This window comes from Lissotriton vulgaris, chromosome 2_2 (genome assembly GCF_964263255.1).
Source record: "Lissotriton vulgaris chromosome 2_2, aLisVul1.2, whole genome shotgun sequence".
Taxonomy (NCBI): Eukaryota; Metazoa; Chordata; class Amphibia; order Caudata; family Salamandridae; genus Lissotriton; species Lissotriton vulgaris.
Genome location: NC_141688.1, coordinates 59,124,775 through 59,141,327, shown reverse-complemented (window position 1 = coordinate 59,141,327; position 16,553 = coordinate 59,124,775). Strand labels below are relative to the sequence as shown.

The 16,553-nt window shown below is 43.2% G+C and overlaps 1 protein-coding gene across 8 annotated transcripts in view; it reads right to left on the bottom strand.

Annotated features, from left to right (window-relative positions):
* Window positions 1–4,053: 4,053 nt before the first annotated feature.
* The window catches only part of HMG20A (high mobility group 20A), a 265,307-nt gene continuing 252,807 nt past the window's right edge, over window positions 4,054–16,553 (bottom strand). For all 8 annotated transcript variants that reach the window (XM_086959289.1, XM_086959287.1, XM_086959286.1 and 5 more), the window contains 3 exons: window positions 11,564–11,779; window positions 10,412–10,559; window positions 4,054–4,647 (listed from right to left, as the gene is read on the bottom strand). In XM_086959289.1, coding sequence (XP_086815415.1) covers window positions 10,423–10,559; window positions 11,564–11,779 — 353 coding nt within the window. In that variant the 3' untranslated portion in view covers window positions 4,054–4,647; window positions 10,412–10,422. The remainder of the gene's footprint in view (window positions 4,648–10,411; window positions 10,560–11,563; window positions 11,780–16,553) is intronic.

Sequence of the window (16,553 nt, the reverse complement as noted above, 5' to 3'; positions counted from 1 at the left end):
CTCCCTGGTGGAAGGTGGCCCATCTGTAGCGCCACAGCATACATTTTTTCAGATGAGGGGCGAGAAGCGCTACATATGTATAATAGAATTCCGCCGGAATTCACATCTCTCGACCTCTTACGGCCTTGGCCATGGCTGACTGGATATTCAGGAACCGGTGGGTCGAACGCTGCTTTACTGGGTGATTTGGGGCCGAGCTCCTAGCTCTGCGCCGTGTCCATTGCCTTGCATCGGAGCGGGGGTACGCACCTCCTGCTTTCCTATCCATTTGTGGGTCCCAAACTTGCAGCACCGGCTGTGTGTCTGGCCAGTGCTCCACTTCGGTTTCACTGCAATGTGGCCCGCTCCTGTGCAAGGCCGGGTGGGGACTCCCGGGAGAATCATCTCCCTTGCCGGGTCTCGGGCCTACGGCCCGTGGCTGTTTCTTCGATCCCATCTCTGCATCCTGAAATCTTGGGGGAACTCTTTCCTGTGTCGGTGCCAGACCTGCTTTATTTTATCCCAATGGAGGTGTTGCCTCCTCGCCCAGAAATGGAGAAATGAAGGATTTCTGCCTGACAGGGATGCGACCGCCATGTTGGTGTTCCCGACCCCGCCCTGCCACCATGGCGCTAGTGATGTTAAACCGGCCTTGCAAATCAAAAATATCGTTGAACAGTTCACTACTGCTGCTTCAACGTGTAAGGCTGTTTACCAACATTTCTTGAAAATTGTGTTTGCATTGATTTTTTTTCCCATCAACGTTCTCAGTGGACAAAATCTCTCAACACCCTGTTCCAATTCGACACAAGTATTTAAACGCTCCCACTTACAACTTAACTAGACACTTTTGACCAGATTGCAGTAACATAGGTGAATATCTTGGAGGCAAAAAGTCTGATTTATCACTTCAAAATGCTCAACAAATAACAGCAAATATTGCTATTCTAAACCATTACTGGCAATTAGAGGAACATGATTTTCCAACAGTGGTTCAGACCAAGGCGACAGAAATCCAAATTATGAAATAATAAGCAACTCTTTCCTTTTTTTTTTGAAGAATGAAAGGTTCACAGAGATTGTTGCAGACGTACTCCTCGCCATAGACACCATTTGGGGCTCATCGGCGCCTGGGTTAGACGGATTCACGGGAGAATTCTACAAACATTTAAATATATTTTAGCTCCTAAACTTATTGAAGTCTATGCAGAGGCCCTGGAAAGGCAGATTCTTCCCCCTACTCTACGTGAGGAGGTCATAATCCTTCTCCCCAAACCAGGCAAGAATCCTTCGCAATGCGGCTCTTATCGTACGTTATCCCTTATAAATTTAGATTATAAAATATTAGCAAGGGTCATCTCCAATAGACTGTCCCAATTTATGGAATTTATATTCTCCCCAGCTCAATCCGGGTTTGTTTCTCATCGCTCCACCTCCTTTGATCTCCGCACACTGTTTTCGGTCATCCACAGGATGGACCCAGACACCCAGGCTGCCGCCATTCTGTTGGGCACGGAAAAAGCCTTTGATTCCCTGGAAGGGTCCTTTTTCATCTCCATAATGCGCCGTATGGGCATGCCCATGGGCTTCATTGCCACAACAGCTCTTTTATATAATAAACTGACTGCCCGGCAGCGTCTGAATGGCACACTTTCAAGTCCCTTTCAGCTAACGCGAGGCACCAGGCAGGGCTGTTTACTGTCTCCTTTATTGTTCATTTTGCCCATGGACCCCCATACGTCATTTCCAAGAAAAACATCTACACAGGGGGTTACAATTTAATATCAGACCCCTATTGGTATCGTTGGATGCAGACGACACGTTATTGTATGTTAGGCACCCCCAGGATAACTTAAACAAATTGATTAGAGAAATCATCCGATTTGGCAGTTTCTCTGGACTGGGCATAAACTGGCACAGGTCAGTCATATTTCCATTGACAGCTAGTACAAAGCCATGGGAACTTGAGTTTCCCCTAGAATAGTGCACAGAGTCGGTAAAATATTTAGGTGTACACATCCATCTAGACACAGCCCAAATACTCCTTCTCACCTATGATAGGGCAGTAGACGCAGTCACCACTCAAATAGAGAAATGGTTAAAATGACCCTTGTCGATAGCAGGCAGAGTTGCAATTATAAAAATGATAGTCCTCCCCACATTTTTATATTTCTTCAACAACATACCGATTCCTCTCACTAATCATTTTTTTAGCACTCTTCGTTCCCTCCTGAATTGGCTAGTCTGGGGTGGTAAGCATGCACGGGTTCGATGGGCAGTCCTCGCGTTACCATATGAGAGAGGGGGTTATAGTGTGCCAGATTTTCAGCTCTACCACTTGGTGGCACAATGTAGCTATGCATATTCCTGGTACCATCCAGATGCCCGGTTCTCCTATTTGAGGCCAGAGGCTGACCTGGTGTTGCCTGGGCACCTCTCAGCTATATTACCCATGGGTTTTCCCAGAGACCCACTCGATATTCAGACTGTATCCTCCACCAGCTGGGAATGGTATAGATAGTGCCGGCTTACCGGAACAGAGAAGCTATACTCCTCTGCCCTGTCTGTCATTAATCCTCTACTAATTCCCATTATGTCTGACCGACTGTTGCAGCACACTGACGATGTTTGACCTGACTAAACTGGGAGATTTGTACTCGGAAGATGCACACTTTACCGCAGGAGACTTTATGGACAAATTTGTACTATGCCGCATACACTCCGCATTGCGATCCATCTTCCCGTCATTCCCACTAGAGCCCGCCTCGTTTCCCCCTCTAACGCTGCTCATAGAAAAACAGATGGTACGCACCTGATATCAAAGTGTTACAAAGCATGTAAGCTTTACAAAGCACTGAAACCTTTACATGACACCACAATTCGCAGTGCATGGGAATAGGACCTGGGAATTACAATCCCCGATGAACAATGGGCTTACTGCTGCTCGGTCACACAGGACGTTTCCCTGAACAGCAGACACAAACTTCTACATTTCAAATTTTTACGTCACATCTATTTTACTACGGCACTAGCACACAAAATAGATCCATCTAAGCCACACAACTGTCGTACATGCTCTGCGCCACATGCAGACTTCGCACATATCAGTTGGACATGCACAAACCTACATGACTACTGGGAGCACAAACCTACATGACTACTGGGAGCGAGAACACCACACACTTGGGCAGATGTTGAACATCCCATTGACGCCGATTCCAGAGGTTGCCCTGCTAGACTACACAGTAACCTTCCACCCAAAAATCCGTAGGTTTGCTACATTGGGTCTTTTATTAGCTAAGCGAGAGGAGGCACTGCACTGGGGGCGGAAAACTGCCCCAAATGTCCAGGGTTGGTTGCGCAGTATCGCCTATTGTAATGTAAATAGTGAGCTCTATGCAAGTATGATGCCCAGTACGTCCCACCCGAAGGATACCTGGGGACCCTACAAGACGCATGTCGAGACCCTTACACAAGAAACCGAGTCCCAGCTAGAAGAGGGAATTGTCCCAGCGGGAGTGGGGTAAATCTGTCCTACTATTTGCATTGATTCTTTTTATATATGCAAATTGCAAGTACACAACACTGAAAGGCGGGTACGTTCTGTGGGAGGAGGGGGTGTAATTGCTAAGGGTAAATTTTCTTTTTTTGTTCACAACTATGAGTAAGGTCGGTTTACGGACCCTCATGAGACAAGAGATTCTTAATGCCATTGGTCTTGTTACCTGGTGTCTATCTGAACATATTACTACTATGCTTAAGACGCTAATTTTAGTATGATGAGACAACCTTTGACTATGGAATGCTGTACATATATTCATGCATGTTCTTTTTTGAACTGATGAAAGTACAAAATAAAGTTTATAAAAAAAAAAAAGGTTCACAGTGATCCTTTGGAAAGCAAAATGCCATTACCCACACTTCTATGTCGCTGGGCTTGCCATTGATACTGTGGTATAAGAGAAACAGAAGTATTTGAAGCTTTAGAGCACCAAACTAATTTTTCCTATTCGAAGTTGCCGCAGTAAAAATTAAGAATGGATTAAAACCTGCAAAAAGTTCAAAACAGAAGGATAAAGCAAGCAATTTGGACATTTTTATTACACAAAGAGAACAACCCAGCAACAATGACATAAGTCAAACCATACAAAACATTTTCATTTCAACTTTAAGTAACGCTTCATGGGAGTACCACACCTAGATACCTACTACAGATCGACAGGACTGCACTACTTACCAACACTAGTGGAAAAGTTATTTTGGAATCACTAGCTACTGAAGGTATATTTATAGTCTTCTGGGTTTAAAAAGTTTCGGATATCCATCATGGTGAGGCTCTATACCCCCAATAAATCGCACCTCTCCCAGAGGATATGTGGCAGTATCTGAATCTAAAGGTAAAAACACGGCCACATATGACCTATGGCGATGTTTGAGAAAGTTAATAGTGGGCTTTACAATGCAGGAAATTGGAAATCAAACATGTATGCACATGAGGACCAATATCACTCTCGCTAAACAGGATATCCGTTTTCTGCACCATGGGGTAGCCAAGTTCATGTTCTGCTCTGTTTCCAGAAACACATCCATTTCTGACACAGAAACAACATATGTCAATCTCGAGTGACCAAAACAGAAAAATGTCATCCTTTCAATTGGCCGCGGTAGCTGCAGACAAAAGGAGAAACAAATAAGAACAGGGTGTAATGAAACAAGATGTGGATTTTATGAAAAAAACAGATTTTGCATGTTATGAGAATAGGTTATAACATTAAAATAACGTTTAAATCCTTGAGCCCCACATAGATTTCTAAGTTAAAACATTTAACAGTATTTTCTCTACGTGTTTACCATCTGTGGCCCACACCTTATTTTCTTCTGTTATGGTCAATGGAATACTGCCACTAGGGTTGGACAACTGCAACAGTTATCAGAGAGAGGGCAGGGGATGACTCTACAGTTATGGGAGTAACCCACAACTTAATTCTGTTGGTGGAATTCCAGTACGCCAATGGTAAGCACTTGTCATCAATGACAACAACCTCCTAGGTTTTAGAAAACTCCTAAAAACCCGGCTGTTTTGACAGGCTTATGAGTAACTCCTGAGGGCATCAGGGTAGCGCCATGAAACCAGCCAGGTGTACGAGCGCTATATACATTCTTTTTTACATAGCAAGTCATTGAAGGACAAAAATTAAACAAATGACTTTCTCAGAAGGGGAGGTAGCAAAAGAATGGACCAAATATAAATGGGGAATGCCAGGAAAAGCCTTATGGCAATATGTGAAAAATAAAACCGGAAAAGAAAGTGTGAAGGAAAGCTCAAGCTTCTGTCCCACCAAAGGATTTAAAAGAAAAGCTTTTTCCAATACTGTCTCAAACTAAAAGTTATTACAAGTCAGTTTTGAATTAGCAAAGTGAAATAATAATAAAAGGAATGCAAAATGTTCTCATAGAGGGGCAAGAAAGAATTTTTTGCCCAGAGTTTAATATAGTGCAAACTTGACACAAAGGTATCCGAGCGCTTTACATGAGCGTTACAGACGGACACGTTCATTTTTTGTAAGAGACAGGGAGATTCTAGGCCAGATGTATGACCATTGGATTTAGTGCCTCGCAATTTGCGAAAAAAATTGCGAGTCGCTAAATCCAATGTACAACAGTGTCAGAGACACTATTAGCTCTTCCCAATGGGGTCACAAAATGAGAGGCTCATCAATATTCATGAGCCACTCGCAATTTGCAACCCCATTGGGAATGGGCAGTCTCACAGGGATTGTGGCCTGCGAGGGTCAGCAGACCACCATGTCTGTGACTGCTTTTCAATAAAGCCGATTTTTTTTTATGCTGCCTGTTTTCCTTAAAGGAAAACGGGATGCATTTAAGAAAGAAAAAATAACACGTTTTTGTTGAATTTTTTAAGGGCAGGTAGTGGTCCCTGGGACTACTGCCTGCCCTTAAAAATAATTTATCCCTGCATTCACAAAGAGGAAGGGGTCCCCTGGGGACCCCTTCCGGTGTGCGAGTGCTTGTGAAGGGTGGTAAACTGCGACTGTTTTGCAACTGAAATTGCGGTCGCAAAAGAATCATACATATCTAGAGGAAATAGCGTCTCGCTATTCCTATTTTGCGAGTCGCAAATAATTTGCGACTCGCAAAATAGGAATAGTACATGGCCAACTTGTTTTTTGCGGTCGCAAATGGGTCTGGAACCCCTCTGCGACCGCAAAAAAGGTCATGCATCTGCCCTAAGTGATTTGCCCATAATCACAGGATGTTGAGTGTCCCGGCCGAGACTCGAATCCGGTTCCCCAGCGTCCAGGTAAACCTCTCTAGCCGTAAGGCCAAATCCTCTCCCCTATTATATTATGACTTGGGTGCATGGGACCATGTTATCCTAATGAAAATGGTGTGTTTTTCAAAGGCTAAGAAGCCTGAAACTCACCAAATGCGCTTCGCTGAAGTAACGGCAACCAGAAAGATAGTCTTCCTTAACTGAGCTCACAGGCATTTACTGGTTCAGATCACTTATGTTCAAGGCAGTGATACTCAAAGTATGGCCCTGGGCCGCTTGCGGCCCTCTTGACCTTTACATACGGCCCCCTGGTGAACAGCCGAATGAGCTTCTGTTTAGTTACTGAGCACTAACATTGAGAAAGAAATGTTAAATAATCATGCAAGCATTTATTAACCTGCAAATAAATGCTTGACCGTTTATGTAAAACGTTTATGTAAACATTTTTAGACCTCCTTACACAATCCCTGACCCAACCAGGCCCCCTAACGCCACCCTGGTGCCATCAGTGCTGCCCCTTGGTCACACTACAGACCGTACTTGTGGCCCCTGGGCAAATGGTTGCGAGTACCCATGGCTTAAGGCATCAGAGAATCAAATGGGCTTCCCAGTAGCTAGTTACCTTCAGTAATGCTCTTTCTGGAGGACACGATCTGTAGATTCCTCATCTTTTAAATTTCTAAAAAAATTATGCAAGATCAAATGGGAAAGTGTCTATCCCACTGTACCTAGCGTTTGAGACAGTAGTGCTTCATGAACATATGGAGTGAAGCCCATGCCACGGACTCACAGATGTCCAGAAGAGGCACTCCATGTGCCAACGAATTGGTAGCAGCCGTGGCTCTGGTTCAGAGAGCACTCAGGCCCACTGAGGGCAGCTTCTTTGTGTAAAGGACTGTACACACTATATGGTCGTTTTCTGCACTGCCTTAGATATCTTCACCCGAACAAACTGCATAAGGTGCTGATCGTCCACACGATAACCTTTAGGATGATCAATGGAAAAGCTCAAAGCTCCTCTGAGGTCCAAGTGATGGAGTTTTTCCTCCTCTTAAGAGGGGTGAGAAGGAGAAAAGTATGACAGAAGGGTGATGGACTATACACCATGAAAGGGGTCGAAACGTTTGGCAAAAATGCAACTTTAGTCTGCAACACTAGAGTATCCGGAATTGAGGTAGATTGCAATGAGAGTCGTTGAGTGCAAAGGACATCTGTGCATCGGCTCAAATGACGTACACGCTGGAAAGGGGGGAACCAAAGTCAGCCAGCAATTGACTCATCTTAGAATTCTCATTCTCATTTCACTATAAACCAGAATGTTGCTACTTTATCATTCAAATAAAACGGCCATGTCACAACAAAGAAGTCACCTCAAAACACTGTAGAATCATGGAGGCAAGTGATGCATCTTTGTTATGCAAAACAGCATGGTCACGCTGTAGGGAGAAAGCCCTTTGGAGCCAAAGATTCATCTCCGGCTTCTCTTACATAACTTAGTCTCATCAGGCCCCCCAAAGCATTTATAGGAAGATCTCTGCAATTTGCCCACTATCTCACTCTATCAAATTCTAAAGAGTATGTTCTAACCAAGACTTCGGACCACTGAAGTCAGAAGGGATTGCCCAACACCATGTTAGGAGATTAGCCCTACTCTGGCAAGAAATGCAGTCTTATGATAAGCCCAGTGTTGTGTCAGAAGGTTTGAAACGTTAGAAAAATGTAGGCTGGTATGAGAATGTCTACTAAGAGAGTCTGACTAAAAAAACTACTCCAAAAAGAATGCAGAACATTCACCCTAGTGTCGCGTTCTAATCTAGGACCCTGATCGATACTGCGACCTTATGCCCCTATACGGCTATAAGGTTGCCCTATATTGGGATAACCGATCAAATGCAATATTCAGAAACTCGTCTCTGGCCTCACACGAACAGAGCCACATTTCAGAATCGCTTCCTCTGCAACTTCCTTTGCAGCTCATTAGTAAATGACACAGCAGAAGCCACTATCTAAGATTCCTAGATTAACACTCCGAGTTCTTCAACAAGATAAAAACTCAGCAACCTGGGAAAGCCCCGCTTGCTATGTTTTGATTAGTAATAGAACTCTAATGAGCACTGAGAGACGATCACTTCCTAGTGACATCTTTATTGACGTCTTATGTCCAAAAACTTACGTCAAACAAGGCACCTTTCAGGTATAAATATTACCAACGTTGCCTTAAGCAAATGCTGGCTAGCTGCCTCATAGACATCGCTGCCGTTATCGCTGCTGATGCTATCGCTGCGAACGAGCGAACTATGGTGTGTTGAACACAGGAGCTGATCAGCTGTCCCCCTGCAAGAGCCCAGCAGATGCAAGCTGCCCGCGGACGCTGCCCCTCCTCCTCCTCTTCCTCGACGCGCTGAGAGAGAAGCTGTATTTTCTCTTGCCGTGAAATCCAGCTCCAGCGTTTCCAGCCTACTCTTGCGAGTGCCTGGGATATCGAGTCCCTGGAAGGAGATACCAGACCTCCAACATTCTATTCCAGAGGTATGGTGTTGACTAAACTCTTAGAGAGAATTCTTGAAGCAACCCTTGGCAAAACCAACTTAACTAAAGCTACTTACTTACTCCCCTCCCAAGTATTAGGCTTAGGTCAGGTACACTGGGGTAGGCGTAGTTTGAAGCACCAGTTGAGTACGTTACCCTGATGTATATATGAATGTATATATGTTTTATTCATTTTAAACCATTGTATGGCTAAGAAACCATATCAATGCTTTTACAGTATTATTTCGCAATACTCATTTTACTGTAAGTACTTTTTATAATTACAAGTCTTGCAATTGTGGCAATTCATTTCTCTTGTATGAGAAGAAAGACTGTTCAATAAATAATACCTTTTATTGAAAACGCCCGTCTCTCTATTCTCTACATATTGTGAAAGTAATCTGCACAACAACTGACTGAGTAAAATAACTGTCTATTGTTTGACACGACTCTTGAGATTGACTCTTATCTGAGGAGCAAAGTTGTCATGTTGCACGGTTGTTGGAAAACTGAATCCCTTCTTGTCTGTACCAGGGAAGCTGATCACTTCCTATTCAGTCAAGAAAGTTTCCAGTGACCTCTGAGCTAGTTGGTAACAAACCCAATTAAGTTTAGCATAGTCAGTAGAGGCCTGGAAGATCCGCACTTCTACGTCGATACTACTGTTTATGTTATTCCAATGCGCAGGGCCTATTGGGAAAATAGGAACTACACTAGTACAGAGATCTGGGCCTAAATCCATTCATGGTTTTTTTTGCTCACCATGCCATTCCAGTTTGGACCCAGCCATATGCAAATCAGTCTTGATCCTGTGCCTATGGGAACAGTCCAGCCCTGACTGCCAGGCCAGGTCCTCCCTGGACTGGAAACAAGCATCCTAGGACCGGTTTCGGGTTTTTAACCCTCATCAGCCAGGATAGCTTGACTCCAGTGGCATGGAGAGCATGGGACTCACGTCTTAGCACACCCATCCCACTCGGGTCGACAAATGCAAAAAGAACAATTGATGGACAGAATGCATAACAATGTCATACCTTCACTCCAGTACAGAGATCTGGGCCTAAATCCATAGTTGATGGATTAAACCCAGATCAGTTGACTGGGGGTGAGTGTTTGCTATGTTCAACAATCCATCAATCATCCATTTTGGTTTTGCTTTATTCGCCCTAAGTTGGCAGGCTATGCCCAGACATGGTTCCCTTGCTCACTTTGCCACTGGATTCAAGCTAGCCTGGCTGATGACGGCTGGTTAGCCAGAAACCGGTCCCAAGATGCTTGTTTCCGGTCCAGAGAAGACCTAGCTTGGCAGTTCGGGCTGTACTGTTCCCATGAGGCACAGGGTCAGACTGATTTGCATACGGCCATGTCTGAACTGGGGTGGCGGAGTGAGCAAAAGAATGATGATGGATTAAACCCAGATCAGTTGACTGGGGTGAGGGTTTGCAATGTTCAACACTCCATCCATCATCCCCTTTAGTTTTGTATTTTAAAAACATCTCAACATCTGTAATAGACTCTCTTGAATAGTGGAGACCCTCTACTGAAGAGGAAAGCCTTGTCCCACCTTGGGGTCTTGCAAGTACACCATTCATCCATTTAGATGCTTACCCTATGCCATATTAGCGATCAAGAAGATTCACCACCTCTCGGACAGTAGCAATAAGATTCTCATGATCATGTGGATTGGCCAGAACAATACTGTGCAGTTTTTTCATATAAACATCAATGGAATCCACTGTTGGGGTTTCACCGCTACCTGAATAGTTGTAAAAAAGGAAACAATTAGTGTTGAGGGGTGTGGAAAAAAAACCGAAACCTTTGCCTCCTAATTCATTTAATCAAAAGATCTTTAATCGCTTAATCTACTGCTATCCTTAAATTGTCTGGTCTGATCAAAATCATTGTAATCCTCCCCATTTCAAACCATAAGTGCCTTTCCCTTACTCATTGAGCTAATCACAAAAGTTCTGTCCCATAAGGCAAAAGTAAAAAGGATTTATAACCAAACAATGAGGTACTGTGCCATTGGGTCTCACGAGGTTGAACTGTGGTCCAGGTACGTTGCATGCATGTATGTGTTGGCGGTTGTGGGGGAATATTGCATTCAAAGAGTCTGGCCCGGACACCCCTAAATTTATCAACAAGGGCCATCTCCTTTAACAGCACTGTATTGTTTTAAAGAGAGTGGCTTTCCTGCTTGTGTGGCTCTAATCAGATTAAGATTATAGCTATTGCGCTCTACTTGAGTCTGATCAGGTTATGGTACTGTTAGAGGAACATATATGGGTCTCCCTTGAGAATGGCATGGATGATGAACATATGATTCTCATCATGTGATGACATGCATGAATTCTGTTTGTTGTAAGTCTCATCAGAGCAGATGCACCTAGAATCATGGAGTGTAGCTATAAGTGTGTGCTGTGCGTCAGCTTGTAGTGTGTATGGTGTTAGTTGACATAGGCAAGGTTGAAGATTACAACCAGAGCTAAAGAACTTTTTTGGTGTAGTTATGTGAGGTATGCTAGGATAAGCACGGTGAAGGATTTGTTGTTTAGGAAGGTCCAGAATATTAGACTAAGGATACTTCTGCTTGATGTTTTGACTTTTGAGGGCATAGCAGTGTTTTTAAAATCAGGACCTTCCCAAGTGAAGACGCCATGAGGTTCTAGGACAGATTAACCAGATGTCTTTAAGGTGCTAAAATCATATTAGCTAACAGGTACCTAAGGTCCTCTCCCTGGGTTAGAGTGTGATATTTACCAGGTAAGGGCACATTTGCAAAGCTGCTCGCCAGGGCCTGCCGTAGGGTCTCCAGGTGCTGCTGTAGGAGTGAATTGCGACTGCGCTCCTGGATCACATCCACTTCTAGCTTCTCAACTGCTGTCCGCATGCTTTCCACGTGTTTTTGGAGAGCGGCATTTCTCTCTTCATAGTCCATGTTGGTTTTACGTAGCTGTCGCAACTCCGCCTCACGTGCTACAAATTAAATATATATAATTAACTAAAGAATAAAACAGAACACAAACTACAGAAGGCATGTGAAGCAAACTATACTACACAAGCTAAACCAGAGCTGCACAACCTTCCAAAGAAGAATCAAGATGAATTGGATTGCGGGATGAGCACTGAGGAGGATCGGGCTGCAAGAGTATTGTGGTAGTAATTCACACACTAGACACCCATTGGAACATGTACTATGTTTCTTCATTGTCAATGGAATACTTAATAAGTTTATGACCCAGATTTGTAAAAGCTAATCTTTTGTCTATGTCTTGAGGACTATTGAGAAGATACCCACTGAGCTGCATTTTGTTACCTTTACAGAACCTCGCCGTGCCCCTGCAGGCGATTTCATCGAGTATACCACATGTAGATAGCCAAGGTGGTGGAATGTTAGGGTTTCAATATTGTCATATGTAGATGATACGCAGTTAATGCTTTCTTTTGTGCAAATTGATGGCTCTTTGGTAGACAGATTACAAGGCTGTTTTTGATGTGGCTTCCTGGACGAAATTCAGCTGTCTGAAGCTTAATGTTGATAAATCAGGAATACTGTTTTTTTGGCAACTACTCCCTACTTGATTTATTGAGATGGTGGCCAACTGATCTTTGGAAACCCTTGGTCCCCTCTTAGGTGGTAAATACTTTGGGGGTCAGATTTGACCAGAAGCTTCCATTTACACTGCACATTCGAGCAATTGCTGCTGGCTGTTTCTCTATATGGAAATCTTTTACAAGAAACGTTAAAAAAAATTCCAGGGCTTACCCAGAAAATAGTTGTATTGTGTCTAGTGACCTCAAGATCAGATTATGCCAATTCTCTACATCAAGGGGTCCCCTGTTTATCTTCTCAATAAACTGCAAGTGGTTAAAAATGCGGCTGCCCACTAGACTCTTAATTGCCCTAGGAAGCAGTACATTTTTTTGGGTCTGAAGAAACTTCATTGGTTACCGGTTAATAAAAGAATCCAATTCAACACCTTGTTAATTACCTTTAGAGCCGTCCACAAACCGGGTCTTCTATATCATAGGAATATATATTTTTAATATTCTTTGACTAGAGCACTTAGTTTCTCCAATCAGGGACTGCTCCCTTGGTAGAATCAGGGATTCTACCAAGATAGCAGATTCTCCAGAATTGAGATTGACCAACATCGAAGTGTTTTTTAAAAAAAGAGGCTGAGGTCCGTTTTTTTAATGTAGTGTAAGGTTAGATTATTGTCTGAAAGTAAGGGCCCCGCCCCTCCTCTCCCACCCACCTCTCTCCACTTTCAAGATGAAAAAAAAAACACAGCCGTTGGGTAAGCAGTCACTCTTGTTACCAAGTCAGGGAAAAATCTCCCAGTATGTGATAGCTGGTAGGCAGTACTCCCAAATACACAATATCACAATATTATATGACAGGTGTTTTTGTTAATTCCTTATTCATATTATGAAAGTCCAGCCAGCCAACACGTGTTTCGCGTCAGTAGGTATAAACCATTGACATCCACAGGACTTATGTCATATGAAGAAATCTCCAAGATTTGATTTTTACTAGAAATACGCACACAGGATACCATTTCAGCATGCAAAATTGACCAGAACCAATCTCTAAGTTCTCATAAACGCTATACTACAGTCCACTATGAGATGGCCATGAAGGCTCAACCTACGTTTCTTCCCACACTTGGTATTGTACTTCCATCTTGCTACCGAATTGTTTCTGAAATCCCTCTCAAGAGGATGGATGTTTTCACAAGCTAGATCTTGGGATAGTACTCAAATTTTACTTATTGAAAACAAAAGACATTCTTAAGACCAGAAACATGTTTGTTAGTTATGGGGCTATTCATACAGGTTTGTCCACTTCAAACAATTAAAAATTGAATTGCTTCTTGTTGTCTATCTTGTTATCAAAAAAACAAATAAAATCTTGTCAGACAGACCAAAAACTCAATCAACATTACAAAAGAAGGAATTATTGCTTTATTAAAAAACATCCCGGATTTGAAAAGCAACCACCTGGGGACCAGTGCAAATGATCATAGAACATTGACTGCAACAGATTTTAGGGATGGTGCTGAGTTATGTCACACTTCTTTGAGGAAACCTTTTGGTTAGAGCATAATATTTTCTCTTTTCTTGTATTGCTTTTGAAGTGATGAGTTTTGTGCTCTATTAAGTGCTTGTACTAATCAATAGAGGCTCCCTCTAGACCAATAAAAGGTTACTTACGCCTAATTCTTCTTCGAGGGAATTTCAGAAGCAACACTCTTTTCCTTTAAAAAAGTGTTTGAAAGTTTACATTTTTTAAAACAAGTAACATTTAGCAAAATTGGCTTAACATTCAACCAATATAATACACAGATAGGTCGACAAAATTGTACTTTTGTTTTATAACTTGGGATTTGCTAAAGAAATAATATACATTTATTGATTAGGATTTTAATAGAGATTTTCCCTGAAGGAAATCAAGGATTCTACTGTGCAACTTCCCTATGAGAATGATTTTAGAGAAGTAGGAAGCCAGGTTCGACTAGGATGTTTTGGTGTGCAGGGCAATGGTTGGGATACAATATTGATGAATAGAGATTATGAGGTTTTGTACTAAGTGGTTTTGCAGAATAAGGGTTACATTGACATTCTGGCATTGTGGCATTGTGGCATGATCTGAGGTGTTTAGTGGTCTATGACTTCACCAAACTACAGGAAAAATGTAGATTTGCATCTTGAGAGAGCAGATGGTAAGATTAATCCATGGGTAAGTGTACTGAGGTAAAGTGAGGGTCAAAGGTTGACTGAAGTGCAGTTGGAGGAGAGCTGTCAGGTAAAGGAGAGTTATAAGTTAAAGGATAGTTATAAGGTTAATGGAGAGTTATAAGGTGGAGGAAAGAAGTAGGGCCAGGTAATGGTGCCCGTAATCATTAACCTTGGCACCATTTAAATCACGCATATCGCTTAATGCCAATGGGGTTCCGCAGGGCTCTGCCATCAGCCCCATTCTTTTGAATATTTATCTGTTGCCGCTTTTTCCCATTATTAAATCATTCAGGGTTGACCTGGTCAACTACGCGGATGACACGCAATTGGCGTTCCCCTTGGAAGGAAAACAGACAGACTCTATGGATCTATTCCAAGAGTGTATGCGTCAGACCGCAGATTGGCTGCGGAGGAACTCCCTGCAGTTCAATGGAGTGAAAACCGAGGTGCTATACTGTTCACCGGCGAGGCTGCCTTTGCATACACCGGTGGAATTCAGGCTTACCCCCAAGGAGGATCTGCTGGTTCCGGCCAGTAGGATACGAAACTGGGGGTCCTAAAAGATAAGAACCTCCAAATGGAGTCGCAGGCAAATAAGACAGCCAGCGTGTGCTTTGGTCTGTTGCGCTAGTTACGTCGGTAACTTCCGATCCTACCGAAGGATCGGCGATCCTTGGTAGTAAGCAGCACAGTGATGAGCAGACTGGACTATTGCAATTCCTTGTATCTAGGGGCCCCTCAGTACATCTTTCAGGGGTTGCAAAGAGTCCAGTCTGCCGCGGCAAAACTGGTGCTGAGCCTGCGGCGTAACTCGTCTTCTACCCATGCCCTGAGAGAGCTCCACTGGCTACCAATTAAGGAAAGGGTTCTCTTTAAATCCCTATGCCTGGTGTACAGAGCAATACACAAGATGGGTCCAATCCCATTACAGGAAAGGTTTGCCTGGTATTTTCCTCGGACACAGCTTCACTCTTCTGGTGCCAGTCTATTGGTAACTCCGAGATTTAAACGCTCCAGGTTGGGGGAGAGGGACTTTAGTGTGGTTGGGGCTCAGTTGTGGAATGAGCTACCTTAGAGGATTAGACAGATTGATTCTCTAACGGAATTTAGAAAGAGCCTAAAACCTTGGCTCTTTCCGAAAGTCTGATCCTTCATGCTCTATCTCTCTGCTCATCATCATGATGACTGTGTGTTCCTATATCGGAGCACCAGGATACCCGTAGGGTGGCAGTAGCGCTATACAAGCACATATACAATACAATACAATCAAAGTAAGTAAGTATTTAGAATGGGGGGAATTTATTTATTTTAGATACAGGAGTGTTAGGCAATGGGGCTGCAAGGAGGCATCAGTTGTCAAGTAGAGTTGGGTGTGATCAGAGGGCAAATGGTATATGATCAAAAAGGAGTCAGGCAAAATATGGTCCCGAAAGTTCTGCAGCGGGAGCACAGCGAAGATATGTAATGTAGTGGAATGAAAAGAATAAAGAGAATATTACTCTGCGTGCTCTATCTGTTTATGATGAGTTCACCAAGGAGTATGAGAGGGAAGGTGGCCGGTCAAGTATCACAAAAGGTGCAGGGGCCAACTACGATACGATCCAAAGAAGAAACATAGAAAATGGTTGTGAATGATATATTAATAAGGAGGCTATGTTGAACAGCTTTTACACTTCATGTACGGTGTATGAGTGAAGGTGGTATCATTGATGTTCAAATCAATTGATACTATAGTGTTGGCTCTGTACCTTCCAGGATGTTGATACTTGTGTTCTGAGACCACCTATAATACCAACCCAGCTCTAAGTGCTAATTTCGGAACCACCTTTGAAACCCTTGAAAGCAGCAGAAAATATCAGAGTGACACAAAAAGGTGTGACCCTGTTTTGATGCTGAGCTTTTGACACTGAATCCCACCAGGTACCAAAGATGTGTCCGTGTGGAGGAACTCCTCTGATGATCATCATACCAGATAAAGATTATGACCATACAGAAGAGATCATTAACC